The sequence below is a fragment of the Pinus tabuliformis genome, chromosome X (genome assembly GCF_031772625.1).
Source record: "Pinus tabuliformis cultivar Carrire ecotype Pingquan chromosome X, CPIR1, whole genome shotgun sequence".
NCBI lineage: Eukaryota > Viridiplantae > Streptophyta > Pinopsida > Pinales > Pinaceae > Pinus > Pinus tabuliformis.
Genome location: NC_142308.1, coordinates 641,333,439 through 641,353,626, shown reverse-complemented (window position 1 = coordinate 641,353,626; position 20,188 = coordinate 641,333,439). Strand labels below are relative to the sequence as shown.

General features: G+C 34.4%; 1 protein-coding gene across 1 annotated transcript; it reads right to left on the bottom strand.

The window, feature by feature from the left end:
* Positions 1 to 9,202: 9,202 nt before the first annotated feature.
* On the bottom strand, positions 9,203 to 10,947 carry LOC149141623 (GDSL esterase/lipase 6-like). Its single transcript, XM_089449148.1, has 5 exons — positions 10,658 to 10,947; positions 10,437 to 10,552; positions 10,101 to 10,337; positions 9,738 to 9,996; positions 9,203 to 9,625 (listed from the first exon to the last, which is right to left on the bottom strand). Exons 1-5 carry the CDS (start codon positions 10,911 to 10,913, stop codon positions 9,372 to 9,374), a joined length of 1,122 nt encoding a protein of 373 aa, XP_089305274.1. The 5' UTR covers positions 10,914 to 10,947; the 3' UTR covers positions 9,203 to 9,371.
* Positions 10,948 to 20,188: the final 9,241 nt, after the last annotated feature.

Sequence of the window (20,188 nt, the reverse complement as noted above, 5' to 3'; positions counted from 1 at the left end):
CTGGCAGAACTCTGTTTCTGTTAGATTGAATTTGGTTGGTTGTTGACCGCGTTATTAAGTTGAATGCAGATCTGGAAATCGAATGATGGCAAATTGATGTGGAATGTGTTAACTTTGTTAAAGGTTAAACAACGTTTTAAATCTGGTTTGATAAGTTAAGTTCTGGCTTGAGATTGAATCATTGACACGTAGAACAGGGTAATGGAGCAGCGCTGGCTTAATCGAAGGTGTAGCTGGATGTGCCATCGAATGAGGTGTTCGATCAAACAAGTTGACAAGTCGTAATGTGATAACGCAATGTTTAAATCCATGTGGGAACTGAAATTGATGTCAATTGCGTTTATGGACAGACGTGAGAGAAGGCGTAAGGTGTTGTTTTTAAACACTGTTTATTTATTTGGAATTCAATTAAAACGATTTTAATTGTTGGGTTCCAGAGTCAAGTGAAGGAAGTGAAACCGGTATGTAAGTAATTGGTTGTTTAAATCATATTTATATATATAATGCTGTGGTTGAACTGAAGGACGCAGGGGTCCAGCATCAGTTACCAGTCTTTATATACGCTGATCCGGATTGTTGAATTCAGTAAATGCGTTGGAAGTGGACTTTCGGATCTAACACTAGTCAGAATTTATTAATTAGCGATGGCAAATTTGTTGCTGAAGGATCGATGGCAAGTTCGTTGGTGGAAATCGATGGCAATTCTCTGCATGTAGGATCGAATGGTAAGTCACAATTCAGCGTTGGGGAAAATTGGTACAGGATGAGTACCATAATGAAGATTGTTGTTATGTTGGTTTTTGAATTCTGGTTGAATATAAATTGGGAGCGCTGGCATTCTTTTTAAACGATCTCACTGGCATTAATTCAAACAAGTTCGAATCTCATTTATATTGTGGTGCCTGAAATCGATGTGCAGTGGTATGAATTTGCCAGGTTGAGCTTTTAAAGCATGGGCGCATTCTTTTTATTGAATTTTGATTTTAAAATCCAGTCATATGTGAATGTTGGGATTTAAATGGAAGTTGAGGAATTAGAGGTATTGGGTTTGGTCATGGATTGAATGGTGAGTTTTAAAAGCTTATTAAATATTCACAACAGATTTGGAGTGCGGATATATGTTATGGTTGATATGTGAATGAAAAACCATTGGGGTTTTTAGTCTTTTCCTAGGATTTTTGGGAAAGATTTTCATTGGGTGTGTATGGTCCCATAACCATAAGAGAATATTTGAAAGAAAATTTCTCTATTTATGTAATGGTTTTATAATCATAGTGGAATGATTGTGAGATGAAGCTTCCGCAAATGATAATGTATGTAATTGCCCGGAATTGGAGTTTTTATTTGCGCAGTTATTGAGATGCATTTTTATATGTATGAGAATGGGAAATATTCTGGGTTATGCAGGTTTAACCTGGGTCATTTTTGGTATTGGAATAGCTCTGTGAAGGTTTAAGTTTTAAATTGAATTGAGTTAATTGCATGTGATGAACGAATATCTGATTTTGAAACTAATAAAGATTGCAGCAGAGGAATGCAGTGCAGTTGAGGAAGTGAAGCAAGATCAACAGGATCTTGAAGGTGAATTGACAGGTATTATTTAACTCTGGTTTGAAGGGTATGCTTGAAAAATTTGGTTTACATGAATAGTGAAGAAAATCTCTAAGTGAATGTGGTAGAACCTGAAGATTCAACAGAGGTTGAATAAAGTTGCAGATGAGTGAAGCCTGAAGGAGGAGTGGAGAAATGCTCGAAAGGTTCCAACAGAGGACGGGTGATTACCAAAAGACTAGATCCGGAGGAAGGGATTAGCAAGGTAAGTGGTAGCAGAAGAGTTTACTGTTGCAGAGGCTTGGTGCAACTCATGGGTGAGAAACTCATGGCAAAGAAGATGACTATTGAAAGTCATAAAGGAGAGAGCAAAGGTTTAGAAAGAGGCCACAGTAGAAAGAGGGAAGAAGAAGATGCCAAGGCAAATGGCATAAGACAAGAGTTGACTGATGAAGAGTATGAGAAAGAGAAAGCTGACATAGCAGTTCATCTTGAGTTATTGATGAAACTGTTACAGGAAAATACGAAAGACCAGAGACATGGTTGGACCATGAAGAAGAGAGTGAAGTGGCAGAGGCTATAAAAGAAAAGAGAACGACAGAGAAGAAGCTCAAGCAGATGATGAGTATACAGTTGAGTTGTGAAGAACTCAGAGCAGCTAATTTGAAAGTGGAGGTTTCCATTGATGAAACAGAGGAGGAGATCATTGATGATTTCTTGAACTATTGGGCAGATCTAGATCAGCTGGATAATGTAAAACCTTGTATTTTTATAGCTGAAAATTGTGATGTGATTACATGTTTTACCGAGGAGGATGCGCAACCTTGTGAAGTTATCACAAGTATGGAAAAGCATCTTTCAAAAGAAGAAATCAGTGATGCGTTTGTACTTGAAGCTGTTACAGCACAAGAGGAAGTTCTTGTGAATAAAGAAGAGGATCAGCTTGAAGATCTGGTACATAAACCAACAGTTGAGACTGTTGAACTTTGTGATTTTCAAACTAAAGATTTGTGTATGAATGCAGGGATGGTACATGATGATGATATACTTCAGCAATGCCACAAGGAAATTGCATTGTTGGAATTCTTGTTGGTAAATTCAGAGTATGAAGGAGAAATTGCAGCAGAAGGTAGAGTTCATTATAGTGAGCAAGAGTAGAAAGACATTATGAAGACAGATTGTATGAGAGGAAGGCTGGTTGATAGTCTTGAGAATTCTTTAGAGGATTCTTTGGGAAGAGAGAATCAGCATACTGATGTGGTGATTGAGAGGGAGAATTCAGAACAACATACTGAAGTGTTGGCAGAGGGAAGTAAAGTAAAGCACTGATGCCTTATGATTTTTGTTTTAATAAGTGTTTTGTGAATGCAGGTGTTATTGCAGGTACTGAAGAACATTTGCAGTGAAATGAAGGAGAAAGATGAGAATTCTGTGGAAACATCTAATCCATGGGATGAGGACCTTGTGTTGCTGAAAAGGTTGCTGAATGATCAAGATTCAGTAAGCAGCCTAGAGAGCCGCTGCTTAATAATAATAATAATAATCATAATAATAATAATAATAATAATAATAATAATAATAATAATGGTGATTATTAATACACAATGAGAAGATAATGATAAATTAGAATTTTTAATATTTTATTTCTATGCTCAAAAAATATTAGTAAAATCCTTCCAAGATCATTATAATTTGGTTGACTTAAAAGGCCAAGAAAAATATTTCTATATATAATAATTATAATGGTGACTATTAATACAAAATGAGAAGACAATGATAACTTAAATTAAATCCAATACAAGTGTAAGATGGACAATATAATAGAAAGTGATTTTCATCTTCAACCCTCATAGTGTAATAAAGGTGACTAACTTTTTCATCCCATAGTGTTTTAGTAATTCACCCATTCTAATTTTGACCATAAAACTTATGAGAATTTGTTCCTTTTTCCCAAGATTTTGAGAATTTATTTTTATTTTAACAATGTTCATTTTCTTCTTAATATTAGTCAAGAAATAAAATATAAATAATTCAAATTTAAAAAATTCTTATTTTACTAATAAGTAATTTTTATATCTTAATGTGAAAGGAATGTGTCATTCTTTTAGTTCTTCATATAGAACTGACATATAATATTTAAAAAACATTAATTAAGAAAATTATATATATAGATATAATATATTTGTTTACCAATATATAAATTTCTTTTAATATTAATTATAAATTTAATATATTTAGTGTTAATTATAAATTAAATAATAATAATAAAAAGTAGTAAACGCATAATAATGATAGTAATTTACTTTTTAACATCTTATATATCATATTGGTACATAGAACCATCTTGTTTATGAAACAGGAATTTCTTAATTTCCTTTATATTAATCCTCCTGAAGCTCCAGAATTAAGATATATCTTCTCTGTTGATTAAAACATTTCAGCTGTTTGCAATTTAATAAAACAGGGATATGTAATTTGACCATGGGGACGCGGACTACGCCGACATACGAAAAAGACCCTTTATGGTTTAAAACAGACACCCAGGTCTTGGTACGAGAAGATTGATTCATTTTTCTTACAACATGGTTTTCATAGGAGTAAGAATGATCCAAATATATATACCATGTATGATGAATAGGGGCAGATAATTTTGATTTCCTTGTATGTGGATGACATGATTATAATAGGTAACGCAGATGCATTAATCAAAGAAATCAAATTGCAGATGTCACAAGGTTTTTAAATGAAAGATCTCAGAATTTTACATTATTGTCTAGGTCTGGAAGTGTTGAGATACTTTGGGTAGACTTTCCTTAATCAAGGGAAGTATGTCAGAGGGCTGCTTAAGAATTTCAGAATAGAACAGTGTAAGACACAATCAGTACCTTTGTTGCAGAACCTGAAATTGTGCAGAGATGATGGCTCTAAGGAGGTGGATGCTACTTTGTACATGCAACTAGTTGGTAGTTTGATATATCTGATTACAACTAGACCAAAATTAGCATACTTTGTTAGTGTGTTGATCCAGTTTATGTCTAAAACCATTGAAAGTCATTGGGTAGCAACAAAAAGTGTACTGAGCTATCTTCATGGTACTTGTGATTATGATATTTTATACACTGATACATCTGATGTTACTTTACCAGGTTTTTCAGACTCTGATTGGGCAGGTAACCTAGAAGATCGAAAATCTATCACGAGTTATGCATTTAGTGTTGGATCTGTGGTCATAGCATGGAGCAGTAGAAAGAAGAGCATTGTGTCTTTATCTTTAGCTGAAGCCAAGTAGCAATTAGTATGCGTAGTGACATGTGAAACTATCTGGTTGAGGAGGCTTCTTCATGATGAAGGAGAAGAGAAGAAAAAAGTGACCATCATCAAATGTGACAACCAGAGTTCCATTAAGTTGGAAAACAACCCAGTGTTTCATAAGAACACGAAACACATAGATACTTAGTTTCACTTTGTTAGAGAAAAGGTCCAGTCGAAAGAAATTTTTATTGAATACTGTAAAACATGTGACAATGTGGCTGACATTTTTACTAAGCCTCTTGGTAAAGTGAAGTTTGAATTGTTTAGGGGGATGTTAGGACTTCAAGATAATTCTTTCTCCATTAAGGGGGAGAGTTGAAAATAATTAGCATTATATTGTATTAATGGAGAAATGGTTACATGATTGTAACGTAACTCCTTAAGTTAGGATTAGTTCCTAGGTTGTAGGAGTTTGTTCTCACCTTCCTATTCCTTTGTGATGTATTTATTGAATCATCTTTGATTAATTGAATCAGAGTGTATGCTCCAATCTGTGCAACTTCCAGGTGCAATGATGCAGTCTCGAGGTGCAACTTGCTCAGATGTGAGCTGCTGGTTAATTCAATTCATTTCTTTTCTTTCCAGTTTTCTAACACGCATCCATGTCCATGTTCCATTTATTAGCCTCCAACAACTCCTAATGGTGTGATGTATACTATTTTGAAGCATAATTCAACAACATAAAAACTTTTCTTTCCAGTTTTCTAACACGCTTCCATGTCCACGTTCCATTTATTATCCTCCAATAACTCCTAATGGTGTGATGTATACTTCTTTGAAACATAATTCAAAAACATAAAGACTTAAGTGAACGTAAATTTACATTAGTAATATTAAATTATTTATTTATTTTAAATATATATATATATATATATATATATATAATTTTTTAGATAATTATCATGTCTAATTTATGATTTAAATAGTTTCAACTCAGATATTTAAGTCGTCAAAATTATATGGCATTGTATTCTGCCTAAGCCACACCAACCTTTAGCATGGTTTAATTTTTTCCCACTAAATTTTAAACCAATGATCCTTTCACCAAAAAATACCATAGCAAAATCACCCTTTCACCATCTATTTTATGCCTCATAAGTTAAAATATATATATATATATATATATATATATATATATATATATATATATATATATATATATATATATATATATATAGTTTATTGAAATATTTTTGGAGAAAAAAAACATAAATATAATTTTTATTTATTGATTTCATTATATTGAAGTGTTTTTTACCATTTATTATTTTGAAATGTGTAATTCTCTATGCATTTAACATAGTTTTTACTTGTAAAACTTATATGTGTGTGTCCGCGTGTGTGTTAATTTTATAATATTTTAATGTTTATTTTTTTATGATGATTTTATTTGTATATTTAAATAAAAATTCTCTATTATATTTAAAAATGTTTTAAAGGAATATGTGTAATCAAATTTTGGAATTTGATATAGATCTCACTTCTAACCTATTAAAAAAATTGATAATAGAGAAATTATATCAATATCTATTACAAATAAAATATTTTAATGTCTATTTTAAATAAAATTAATTATTTTTTTATTTTATATAATAATAATAATAATAATAATGGTGACTATTAATACACAATGAGAAGATAATGATAAATTAGAATTTTTAATATTTTATTTCTATGCTCAAAAAATATTAGTAAAATCCTTCCAAGATCATTATAATTTGGTTGACTTAAAAGGCCAAGAAAAATATTTCTATATATAATAATTAATGGTGACTATTAATACAAAATGAGAAGACAATGATAACTTAAATTAAATCCAATACAAGTGTAAGATGGACAATATAATAGAAAGTGATTTTCATCTTGTGTAATAAAGGTGACTAACTTTTTTATCGCATAGTGTTTTAGTAATTGACCCATTCTAATTTTCACCATAAAACTTATGAGAATTTGTTTCTTTTTCCCAAGATTTTGAGAATTTATTTTTATTTTAACAATGTTCATTTTCTTTTTAATATTAGTCAAGAAATAAAATATAAATAATTCAAATTTAGAAAAATCTTATTTTACTAATAAGTAATTTTTATATCTTAGTGTGAAAGGAATGTGTCATTCTTTTAGTTCTTCATATAAAACTGACATATAATATTTAAAAAACATTAATTAGAAAAATTATATATATAGATATAATATATTTGTTTATCAATATATAAATTTCTTTTAATATTAATTATAAATTTAATATATTTAGTGTTAATTATAAATTTACATAATAAAAATAAAAAGTAGTAAATTATAATAATGATAGTAATTTACTTTTTAACATCTTATATATCATATTGGTACATAGAACCATCTTGTTTATGAAACAAGAATTTCTTAATTTCCTTTATATTAATCCTCCTGAAGCTCCAGAATTAAGAGAAATCTTCTCTGTTGATTAAGACATTTCAGCTGTTTGCAATTTATTTAGTAAAATAGGGATATGTAATTTGACCACGGGGACGCGGACTACACGTTTACGAAAGAGTCTGGTTGGTGTTTTTTCGATTAAACTTTTATATTTTTTTCTCCCATTAAATATGTTATTTTTCATATTATTAATGTTGGTGTTTTAATGATGAAAGATAATAAAGATTAAAGTTGTTATAATAATATATTTTATATAATTAGTTTTGTGGACTAGTTAATCGTTCGTGAAGTATTTTATTAGTGAGAGGTTATATGAGTCAATTATTTTACACACTCAATCTCTGTATTAGACTCTATTTAATTTGGGTCGCGGGCTGTGATTTTTTGAGATAGATTTTTTTAGATTTTCTATAAGAATTAAATTTTGATAAAAATAATGATAATTTTATAAAGAGTTGTTTTTGTCGGAATTAGATGAAAAAAATTGAGGTGAAATTTTGATTTGTGTTATTTAAACTAGTTTTTGGACTGTATATATGGATTCATCACCCTTAAAAACCTTACGGCACTTCTATTATGCAAGGGTTACCCATCAAGGTTGTGATTTCAATTATGCAAGGGTTACCCATCAAGGTTGTGATTTCAATGAATTTCTGTTGGATTTTAGAGAACTTAACCAGGAAAAATCTATGAAAAAATTGGAATAAATCTAATTCAAAACCAAATTTAGAATAATATAATTATTAATTAACAATGAGAAAAAATATTATTAATTATTAACATAATATGTAGTTAAGTTCTTCATTATTATTTATAAAGTTTATATATTTCTAAAAATATTTGAATTAATTATCAATAATAATTATCACATAGAGAATAAAGATTTAACTTCTATATAATATTTTAGAGTATTCTTAATAGTAGTCAAAATCAAATATGAAAGTTAGTTGTGCCTTTTCTATCATTTCAATTAAATTGATTAATTAAAGAAAAAGTGATATAGACAAGTGCCATATTAAATGAGTTATATTTTTTGGGTATGTGGTATTTATAACCATGGTATTGAATCATGATATTGTATGGAAGTCTATAATAATAATATAATTATATTACTATTATTATTATTATAATATAAATTTTTGTTGTCTATGGTGTCTTGGATAGACGGTGATAGAGTGCTCTCTTAAGGCACTCCTTGACATTGAAGCCAGGGGTTCAATTCCACATCCTTATTGGGGTGATATCACCAATTCAACTTCTCCATGGACTTTGTTCCTTACTTTTTAAATTGTGTATATGTTTTGATGGTTATTATGGATTGATGTTTATGAATGTTTATTTACCAATTGATTTATATATCTACCCTCATTTAATTAAATTTAATGATTTTTAGATCTGGGAAATTTAAACTATATCATAAAAGAATTGTTTAAATGTTTATAAACATTCTGTAGAAACAATTGTTTAAATGTTCATAAACATTATGTAGCTATTTAATTTGTATAACTTAGATGGTTACATTTCTTTAATATATGTATTTAGCTTAAATATTATTCTTTATATAGATAATAATAATAATAATTTATAATAAAATTACCATTTAATTGTTTTTTATAATATTTTTCTTATAAAATTATAAATTAATATCAATCTATTTTTACTTTATAATAATTTTTTTTTTATATATTTGTAATATTTATTTATAATAAATTTAATTTTAAACTAAATTATTTAATAATTATTTTATTTTCATTTTTGAACTTTTACAGTGGATTTTGCAAAATATCAAAAATTCTTTTCACTTGTTTTGATAAGATTAATCGTTTGCGTAACCACCAAAAAAGAAATTTTTTTGCATTTCATAAGTAATCAAGATTCAAAGTCTGCATACAATCATGATGTGAGCTATGGCTGTGTATGGATGTTTGCCCGCAGTCAACTGGGCTACGAAAAAAAATGAAGTAAACAGTTATGTTGGGCCACCGCTCAACTGGACTACCACGACATACGAACGATCGTTGATAAGGGTGACCAATCTAAAATGCCTCAGCCATAATTACCCGCTTACAAAGTCAACGAAAATAATGATCTCCGCTTCAATGTTTGTGCAGCAGTCTTTTGAGATTGAAAGGTGTGATGAAGGATGTATTCCCTTGCCAAATCTGGTGAGAAACCATCTCATAGATTTTCTCAGTGGGATGGGTTCCATCCCAAAATACGTATTTCTCTGGACGTTTGCAAAGAAAAGCTTTGTATTCTCCACGCTCCTTCTTTGGAATCTCCAACCCACAAGACACAGCAGTGTTAAATGGCCCCGCTCCACAGCACGCAGACGTCGTGTTTTTAAAACCTGCAACCAAAGCCACGTCCCATATTGCATTTAGTCAATTCACAAGCCAATCCACGCCTATAACGTTTTTGAAATTTGTACTAGTTAATAAATATATATTACTGTATTTTACCATAGGATTCGCCGTGTTGAATTAAATTTAATACGAAATCATAAGCGTTAGCAAGCAGGATCGTTGCTCCGTCTAATTTTTTATTCAGCTGATTGACGAGCAGCCTGAGACCATCATTAAATGCCACTACCAGCTGATTTGCAGTTTCCACACATCCACCGTTATATGCTTTCACTCCAGCGAGCCTTGAATTTGGAGTACACCCCACAACAGGGCTGCTTATTACAATGAATTTTCTTGCCCCCTTATTGTACAGACTCTGCAACATCCACCACAGACAAGAGGATAACCCCAAATTTAACATAATGGAACAATCGGCCAAGAAACTGAGGAAATACAAAATCATGAGGGATTCATACGCACCAACAAGTGTTCGTTATATTTACTAAGCAGCAGCTTAACGAAATCCTGGGCAGTTGTAGAGTTTTGGAAGGTGGTATTCGCTAAATAGTTGAGGCCAATATCATTGCCACCACTGGTAATGGTATACAAGGACTGGGATAGATATTCTTTTGCATAATAATCTCCTCCAAGTTTTTTCCCTAGACGCGAAGAATAGTTGGCGAATTGGCGTATCTGGAGACTTAGAGGGATGATATTCTGCATAGCGAAAACACCAACCACGTTTAATTGCTTATTTTCAACATGTAAATTCATGTGTATCAATTAGAATGAACATGTATCTATTTTGGCACTCACCAAGTAATTCCCCGTGGAATCTAGTAATCCGCTTCCTCCAGATGCGAAATTGATACCACGAGAGAAATCAGATCTTGGCTTCAGATATGGAGGTGGGAACGGCAACCTTAACTTACGTATAGAATACAAATATCATACGTATATTAATCATCTAATGATAGAATCAACCATATAAATATCACTAAGTGAGATGATTAGGTGAATAAGTAGGAGAAAAAAAATACCGATAAAATCGAATGCAGTTCGGCCATTAGTGAAACGACCAGTGGGGTGATGGAAGAAGGTCTCCCCGTAAGGCGGGAAATTAGCTTTGGAGGTTGTGTTGGCAATGAAATTGTTGGTACCAGCGTCTGCTAGAGAATCCCCAAAAATGAACATGGCGGGGACGTTATAGTGCATGGCAGTAGCGAAAGGAAAAGATAAAAACAACATAAGGGCTGCGCTGGAGCAGGCAATAAACATTGCTAAAAACTCCATGATAAAGGAATATGAGTGCAGGGAAGTAAAAGGAGGTGTGGATATTGGATGCAGATAAATGAAAAGAAATGCATTTATAGAGAGATGATCCATGGGATGGGGATGGGCAGGCAGGCTTTCTAGAGGCCATGGCATTGTCGTCTCCATGATGCGTTCAAAATACGTATTTGGAAAAAAGATGCGTGGCGTGTGAGGTGACTGCACATCGCGAATATCTCTGAGGTTTGTGGTCGCGGATGGCTGCTCTCTCTATATTAAAATATATCAATGTCAACTTCACTTTAAATATTTGCAGTGACTCCAATGATCATGATTAATATGCTGTTTTGCTTGTGTTGTAAATATAATAATCATAAATGATGTATTATATTAATTTTATTAATAATTGATATTTTTAATTATTATAATTTGAAAAGTATTGTTTAAGGAGGTTAAATTTTTTGGTAGAAATTTTTTAAAATTTCTGACTGCATAGTGTTTGAATATATAATTTTTAATGATAAAAATAAATTCAACATCATTAAAAACTTTTTATACATGTTCTATTTAAATTTTTAAAAATTTCAATAAAATCTCATCAAAATTTTCCATTTCTTGATATCCTTATCAAAAGAAACGACGATGGCACAATATCTCACCAGGTCTATCGTAAGAAAACACACACTGAACATTACCTGCATGCTAACTCTCATCATCATCCGGCTCAGAAACTTGGGGTGCTAAACACTCTAGCCACAAGAGCAATCCGTATTTCAGATCATGATAATTTTGAGCAAGAAAAGAACCACCTCTTGGATGTTTTCGAAAAGAATGGATACAAAAGACACCAAGGTATTAAGGTTTTCAAGAAAGTTGAGAATCCCATAAACAAACAACATAAGAATGATTATGCTGGTACAGTTCACCTTCCCTACATTCTAGGCACCACTCACCTTCCCTACATTCTGGGCACCACTTATAAGATTTCACACATCTTAAGAAAGAACAACATAAAAACCACTTTCAAACCTATGAAAACAATTAACAGATGTCTTAAATCCGTAAAAGATCCTATTGACCCTAAACACCACAAAGGGGTCTATTTGGTCCCTTGTTCATGTGGCAAAACATACATTGGTGAAACCGGCAGATCTATATTAAACACGATTCAAGAACATGCTGCTGACATCAACCATAACCGCACCAAAATCTCGACTTTGGCTGAACATTCTAGTAAAACCAATCATCACATTTGCATCGAAAACTCCTATGTTATGGCCAAAATAGAGCATTACCACCACAGAAAATTTAGAAAAGCTATCGAAATAAGAAAACACCCCAATAACCTTAATCGTGATGACGGTTGGAAAATAAGTGATAACTGGATTCCCACACTAACAGGGGGGTCCATCACATCCTAAACATATCCTGATCCTTAATAATCTTTAGTTAAATTAAACTCACTCATCTTCATAATTTGATTACATTAAAACTAAATCAAAACCAAATTAAAACATAATTTAATTAAAATTATAACAAACCTAATTAAAATAAATCATGATTAAAAAAATAAATAAATAAAATTAAAAAATAAATAAATAAAATAAAAAATAAAAATTATAATTAATTAATCAATCAATCAATCAATTAATTCAATTCAATTTAATCTATTTCAAAATAAATATTTACATACATTTACATATTTATATATATAGATATAATTGAAATTAAATTAAATTAAATTAAAAATTAAAACATATTAGATCATAATTAAAATAAATTAGACAAAATAATAAATTCCAATGCAAATTATCAAATTATAAATGGCATCATGTGGATACATAAGTTTATAAAACAAAATAATGGGAATTGGCATATATCAACCATATTTACTAATATAATAGTACTAATATCTATTAAAATACACTCTAAACAATATATATCATGATATTATAAATTTTGTGGAGGTTTATATATATATATATATATATATATATATATAGATATATATATATGATGATGATGATGATGATTATTATTATTATTAACATCCACTAAGACTAATATGGTCTATCAGAACTTCATAAAGTAAGATATTAATTTTTTTTCTTTAACATTTTAATTCTATGATAAAAAAAAGGGAGAGAAGCACAACTAGATCACCGTAGTTTTGTGGACTTAACAAGTCAAGAAGGTTAGTAGTCTCGAAAATACTTTGAAAATTATAGTGGATGCAAGTAAGAGTAGGGCAATCCAAGAGAAAGTGTTTTCATCTTCAACCCTCTTATTATCGTAAAGGTGAAAAACACTCTCGCTCCAAGGAGTCTAGGGAATACACCGACACTCAAATTTAGTAATTTAGAGCTCATGAGAATTAGTTCTAATCTTGGCAATGTTTATTTTCTTCTTACCACTGGTGAAGATAGAAATATAATTATGGTTTTCAAGATTAGGTTTGATCACCTCCTTATAATACCTTAGCTTCATTTTCCCCTCTAACTCCTTATTCTGCCACAACTTATCCTTAAATTTGGAAGTAGTATTCTTTTCCTTATTTTTCAAGATGATCTCCTCTTTGATCCCCCAATGGTTTAGCCAATACTGTGTATCCTTATGCCAACCTTTCTTAAGCATGATGTGGGAGTTTTGGCTTGAGTTAGAAGCAATTTTAGGATACCTCTTAGCTTCCATGTTGTATAGCCTCTTCTTATACATGAGATACCTAATAATAGATATGCTTTCAAAGGGGGAAGCACTAGCTTCAATCAAAAGGATAGGGTAGGGAGTATTTCCTTTAATCTTGAGGTTGTAGGTTATACATTAATTTATATATACACTGCTACGCCAAACCTCACATCCATATAAGATAACAGGGTGACAAGAGTCTCAAAGAGGAACCTTTTTCTAACTCTATGCCCAAATATATGTCAACTTAGAATTATTTTCTAGCCCATAATAAGCTTTCCAACCTTCAATTATCCTTTTCTCAATGTTTTAATTCCAATTGAATTAATGATGAATGTTGATTGCCAAATATTTGTGTGAAGAAAATTTCTCTAAGTATTTATTATCCTAAATGAAATTATCATAGTTGATATTTTTTTATTTAATTATGGAATGACTTTAGTCTTGTAGGTATTAACAGTCATACGCATCTTGGAGAAATAACCTTGGAGATTCTGAGTTGCTTCTTGAGATTGTCATGACTATTAGCTAATATAACAATATTGTTAGCATAAAGGAGAATATTAATGACCATATCAGTGAGCGCAGGGCCATCACATCCAATAACTTCCAGACACTTTTCCAAATTATTAATGTAAATTCGAAAAAGGGTAGGGGATAAGGGACATCCTTACTTAACTCTGATATTGCATGTAATTCCTTCTAACAAATCGTCAATGATCCTGATCTTGGAAATAACTTTCTTGTATAGCCTATTCACTATAGCCCTCCGCTCGGGAGGAATCATTATCTCTTATAGCCTCTTCCATAGCTTATCACAAGGAATGATGTCAAAAGATTTTATAAAGTCAACAAAACAACAAAAGAGATCAATCTTATTATTGTGGCATTCTTCTGCATTGATCCTAAAAGTAATAAATCCAGCTTACCCTTTAGCTCTTTTACCATGGATTTCAAGCCAAAGGCTAATATTATTTTCCAAAACGATCCCATGCAACTTGGCTAAAATGTGGTAAATCATAATGGTCATGTAGTTAGAGGGAATGTTTTTATCCCCACTTTTAAAGATAGGCATAATACGAATTTACATCCAGGGCTTAGAAAAACCCTACTTCACTATCAGATTGAGGAGTTTGTGTATATGAGGATGAGGATTAAACCTTCCCATTTTGATAATTTTAGCTTGGTAGCCTTCAATATCCCTAGCTTTCCCATTAGCGAGTTTCTTAATCTTGAACTCATTGTCTCCCAAATAGAAGATATCCTCCTCTATAAGAGTGTTCAAGATGGTTCCCATGGTGTTAGGGGAATCATAAAGAATCTTAAGATAGATATCACAACTCTTTAAGGGGATCAAGTTATTTTCTTTCATTTTATGAACAAGAATTTTCCTATAAAACTTTCTGGGCTCAACTTTAGAGAGGTGAAGAAGATGCTCTTGCCTCCTATTTATATAGGATTTTTTCTTTCTTTTAATGAGAGTTTGATACATACTTAGATTTTCAAGCTTAACAGTTTCATTAGGAGCATCTCTAATTGCTTTCTTGAAAATTTTACAACTGTTATCATACCAAAGGTTACACATTCTATTATTCTTTTTATGAGAAACCTCAATAGAGAACTTGTTAATGGTATTGGAAATGATTGTAATAAAAATGTGTTAGATATGATCAATGTTATCATCATACGTTAAGAAATCAAAATCCCTATTTAAGTCCATTGATCGGGACTTAAACAAGAATGCAAAAAATTACAGAGATAAACATAAATACAGATATACAATGGAAATAATACTTCATTTCATTAATGTAAAATACTGAAATATGCTTACAAACAATAATGGAAATAAACCAGCTAGGGCGATGGTAGCTTATCTCTGAGAAGAGATGTGGTGGCTACATGCCTCTGAACTGTGTTACGATGAGGCTCAAAGGCCTATTTATTGTTGAGAAACAATGGAAAACCCTTAACATTCCAAAACCTAACCCTAGTTGATGAAACGCCAAACTGTGGGCCCCGTTTGGGTAAATTGGTACATCAACTTCCCGAGGTCGTAACTTTGGCATACGATCTCCGTTTGACGCGTACAATAGCTCATTAGAAAGATCTATGTGAGCACTACCACTTTGGGAAGGACAACATCGGTCCATGGACCCATGTTTCTACCAGATTTCCCAAAAAACGTCATTTAGGGCCTCAAAACGGCTCCAGAAGTTCAAGACCTGAAAAAGTACTAAAAATAGTAAGTTGTGCTACAATTAAGGAAACTAAAAATGCTGAGAGAAACAATGGTGGGGGGTCTAGGTGGACTTGGCAAGTGGCCACCAATATCCACCTGGATCATTCCTCCCCCATTAGGAAGTAATGGTCCCCATTGCATTGAGTTCCTCCATGAGATGAGGAAACTTTTGCTGAACTTGGTCCCTGGTGAGCCACTTGCCCTGGTGAAGGAGTTGGCCTGCTTTGACAACTCGATACAATTGGATATTCTGTTGGCAAGTGTTCTTCTTGATATGTGTGTCCATGATCCGATCAGTTGCAGCTTGTTCCATGCAATCTGGATTTAATTATGTGGGTGTGAGTTGTTCTGCAATGTTGGATGTGTCTAGCAATGGTGGAAAGTATGGTCGAAGGTGGTCCACATTGAACACTGGGTGTAGGCCAAGGAATGGGGGAATGCTAAGCTCAAATGCATTGTCTCCCACAGCCTTAGTAATGGTGTAAGGACCATATTGGAGTGATTTCAGTTTCCGATAGGCTCTAGTAAGGCGTTCCTTTTGCAAATGCAACCCGACTTTTTTGCCCACCTGAAACTTGTGTGGCACCCGATGTTGATCATGTCGCTGCTTGTACTTGGCATTTGATTTCTCTAGAATGTTATGGACCTGCTAGCGAATATGTTGGATGTGCTCAATGAAGCTAGTTGCCTTGTCTGTTTTGGATTGGACATGAGTCGAATCTGTGTGAGTAGCTACCAGTGGCATGGCCACATCAATGGGGCATAGTGGCTGGAATCCCAAGCCCACCTGAAAAGGGTTGTGGCCAGTTGAGCTGTGAAGAGATGGGTTGTAGCTGTGCTGAACATAGGGGAGGCTCTCGTCCCATGTGCATTGATGCTTTGAGTTGTACATGCGCAGAATGTGTACAATAATCCTATTGACAACCTTTGTCTGGCCATCAGTTTGAGGATGGAAGGCTATGGACTTAGTGAGTTTGGTGTCCAGCATTGACCAGAGACTGGACCAAAATGTACTGAGGAACCAACTATCCTGATCTGAGATGATAGACTGTGGGATCCCAAAGTGCACCCACACTCATTCAAAGAAGAGTTTAGCAGTGGCTTCTGCTGTGATATTCTTCTTGCAGCCCACCATAATGGCCATCTTCGAGAACCTGTCGACGACCAAAAAAACAAAATCATTCCCATGCTTAGTGGAAGGAAGGCCTCACATGTAATCCATGGAAATAGATTCCCAAGGTCAATTAGGGGTAGGCAGCGGGGTATGGAGGCCTTGCTTCTTGATGGCTAGTTTGGCATTGGCACAGGCAGTACATGGTCTCATGTACTTCCCGAGATCTTGTCGAAGATTCGACCAATAGAAATACTTTTGCAATACTGCCACTATTTTCTCGACCCTGGAATTTCCAGCAGCCTAATTGTAGTGTGCTTCCCAAATAATCTTGGCACGCTCGCTTGAAGGAACACAAAGGTGACCCAGGTGGCATAATAGGGCATCCCGGAGGTGAAAATCTGGAACATGCCGAGCCTCCAAGAGTGTCTAGTATGTGTGGCCGAATTCTAAGTCGATTTTGTAGAGAAGTGGCCAATCAGAAGTCTCGTTCCCACAAGAGTTGAGCACGGTGGTTAATGCCATGATCGGTGGTCGACTGAGGCAATATGCAACATTATTGGTGCTGCCCTTCTTATACTTTATATTAAAATGGAACTGTTACAGGTATGTAGACCACTTCTGATGGAGATCATTCTGTAATTTCCCTTGGGTTTGTATGAACTGCAGGGGTCGGTGGTCTGTGTGGATGATCGTTTCCTTCCCCAAAATGTAATGCTTCCATTGTCGGCAGGCTTGCACAATGGAATACATCTCTTTATCATAAGTGGGGTACTTTCGGACTGTGTCTGAAAGTGTTTCACTGTGATATGCCATTGGATTCTCGTGTTGAGTAAGGATTGCCACAATAGCATAGTCAGAGGCATCTGTCTCGACCTCAAATGGTTGTTGTAAATATGGTAACGCGAGCACTGGTGCCATGCAGAGGTGATCTTTCAACTCTATGAATGCCTTATGTTGAGATTCAGACCAATTTTTTTTTGCTTTCGCTCCTCCCTTGGTGACTTGACTCAAGGGCCAAGTGATATGAGAAAACCCCAACACGAACCTGCGGTAGAAGTTGGCAAGACCTAGAAAGCTGTGGAGCTCTGTCAGAGTGGTTGGAGATGGTCAATCCTGAATGACTTGGATCTTGGCTAGATCCACATGCACCCCTTGTTCATCAATAATGTATCCCAGATACTGAACCTGGGTCATGCCAAAAGTGCATTTCTCCAAATTGGCACATAGCTTGTGTTGCCGCAATGTTTGGAGAACCTGTCGGATGTGGTGGAGGTACTCTTCCCAACTCTGGCTGAAGATTAGAATATCATCCAAGTATACCACTACAAATGAGTTGGTGAATGGCCGCAAGATGTCATCCATTAGCCTCATGAAGGTTGCAGGAGCATTCGTCAGCCCGAAAGGCATAACCAACTATTCAAAAAGGCCCTCCTTGGCTTTGAAGGCAGTATTCCACACATCATAGGGTTTGATTGGTACTTGGTGATATCTTGACTTCAGATCGATCTTGCTAAAATATTTTTCCCCCTTTAGTTGGTCTAGGAGGTCATCAATCTGTGGGATCAGGTAACTATTACGGACAGTGATCTTGTTCAGCACTCGATAGTCAACAGAGTCTCCAAGTCCCATCCTTCTTTTGTACCAACACGATCAAGCTCCCACAAGGTGATTAACTTGAATGGATGTGACCTTTCTACAGCAGCTCCTGAATCTGCCTCTTGATTTCATCGTTCTCCAGAACGAAGCGCTAATAAATTGGTCCATTGGGTAGTGGTGCACTTGGGGTCAGATCGATGGACTGCTTAACCTGACAGTGCAGAGGAACCCCTATAGGGGAGGTGAAGATGTCCTCGTACTCCTCCACAACCTTGTCCATCTGTAGTTGTCATGCGGAGGGGCCATGTCTAGAGGCCGTGACCACCGTCTTCTTCTTTCCTTGAGGGCGTATCATCAGGAAAACAAATTTTCTGGTTTTGGAAATGAGCTTAGTACATTGTTTTGCAGTAATCAAAGAGATGGTGGTAGGCAGTGCTACCTCTGGTATCCTGTACAACTTATTTCCCAATGTAATAATAACAGCATGGGGCGTTGATTCATACACAGCATGTCACTTCCACAAGTATGGTTGTCCTAATAATACATCACAAACTTCAAGGGGAGCAATGTCACACAATACCTCATCCGTGAAGGGCTTGATGTTGTATGGAAGGCGACACTACTAGCTCACGTGAAGATCATGTCCTTGGTGAAGCCACCCAATGTTGTACGATTGTGGATGCGTTGTGGTCGGTAAACCCAACCGCTTCATGACCTCTACTAAAATGAGGTTCTTTTGGATCCCGCTATCGACAATGAACTGTAGTGGGGAGCCCTTTACCCACATCTGGGAGTGGAAGAGACACTCCTCCTCTGGATCTTTGGGTTCATTTTTCTGTATCTTGGCGGTAGCAATAGTGGTGTTGGGATTTGCATCAATGATCTGCTTCCCTTTGTCATTCCCCTTGTCGAGTTCTGACTTAGAGTTGGAACATGCATCTAATTCTAAAACCTTTAGCTCAGCCACTAGTGACTGCTTGGCCCGACACTCACTTGTGTTGTGAGTGGAGCTCTTATGTAACTCAAACCATTTTCCCGTGTCCTTTTTCAGCTTCGCAGTGCTATTCTTTGCTTGCAATTTTGGTGGGTTGTCTTGGGCTACCCCACCTTGGCCTTGTCATTTATTCTATGGTTTAAGGGCACCTTTCCCTTGCTTCAGATTCGTAGATCCAAAGTCTCACTTCTTTTGTTTAAACTTCTACTTGACCTTGACGGCATATGAGTATGCTATGCCGAGCGAGGAGATGTTCAGGAATTCTATTTCTTCCTAGATGTACTTGTGTAGGAAGCTGCGATATTTGAGTATCAAATGCTACTTCGAATCCTTGATACCCAACTTTGTGCAAAGGGTATGGAAAAGATTGGTGAACTCCCGCACGTCTTGGTCCCTTCCCTGCCGTAGCATGGTCCACTTTATGTATTCATCCTCATAACTTCCAACAGGGTAATACTGCTCCTTGATGGCATCCCAGAATGAATTCCAGGTGGGTGTGGCTGAAAATAGTGAACCGGTATTTTCATCCTTCTGCTCGCAGTAGGTTTCCCACCAGTCCTTGACGTGGGGGGCTGCTTTGAAGAGAGAAAAACCAATCTTTTCCCGACTCGAAAATTCATGAACAGAAAAATAACCCTCTAGTAGATTTAACCATTTATCTACAACAT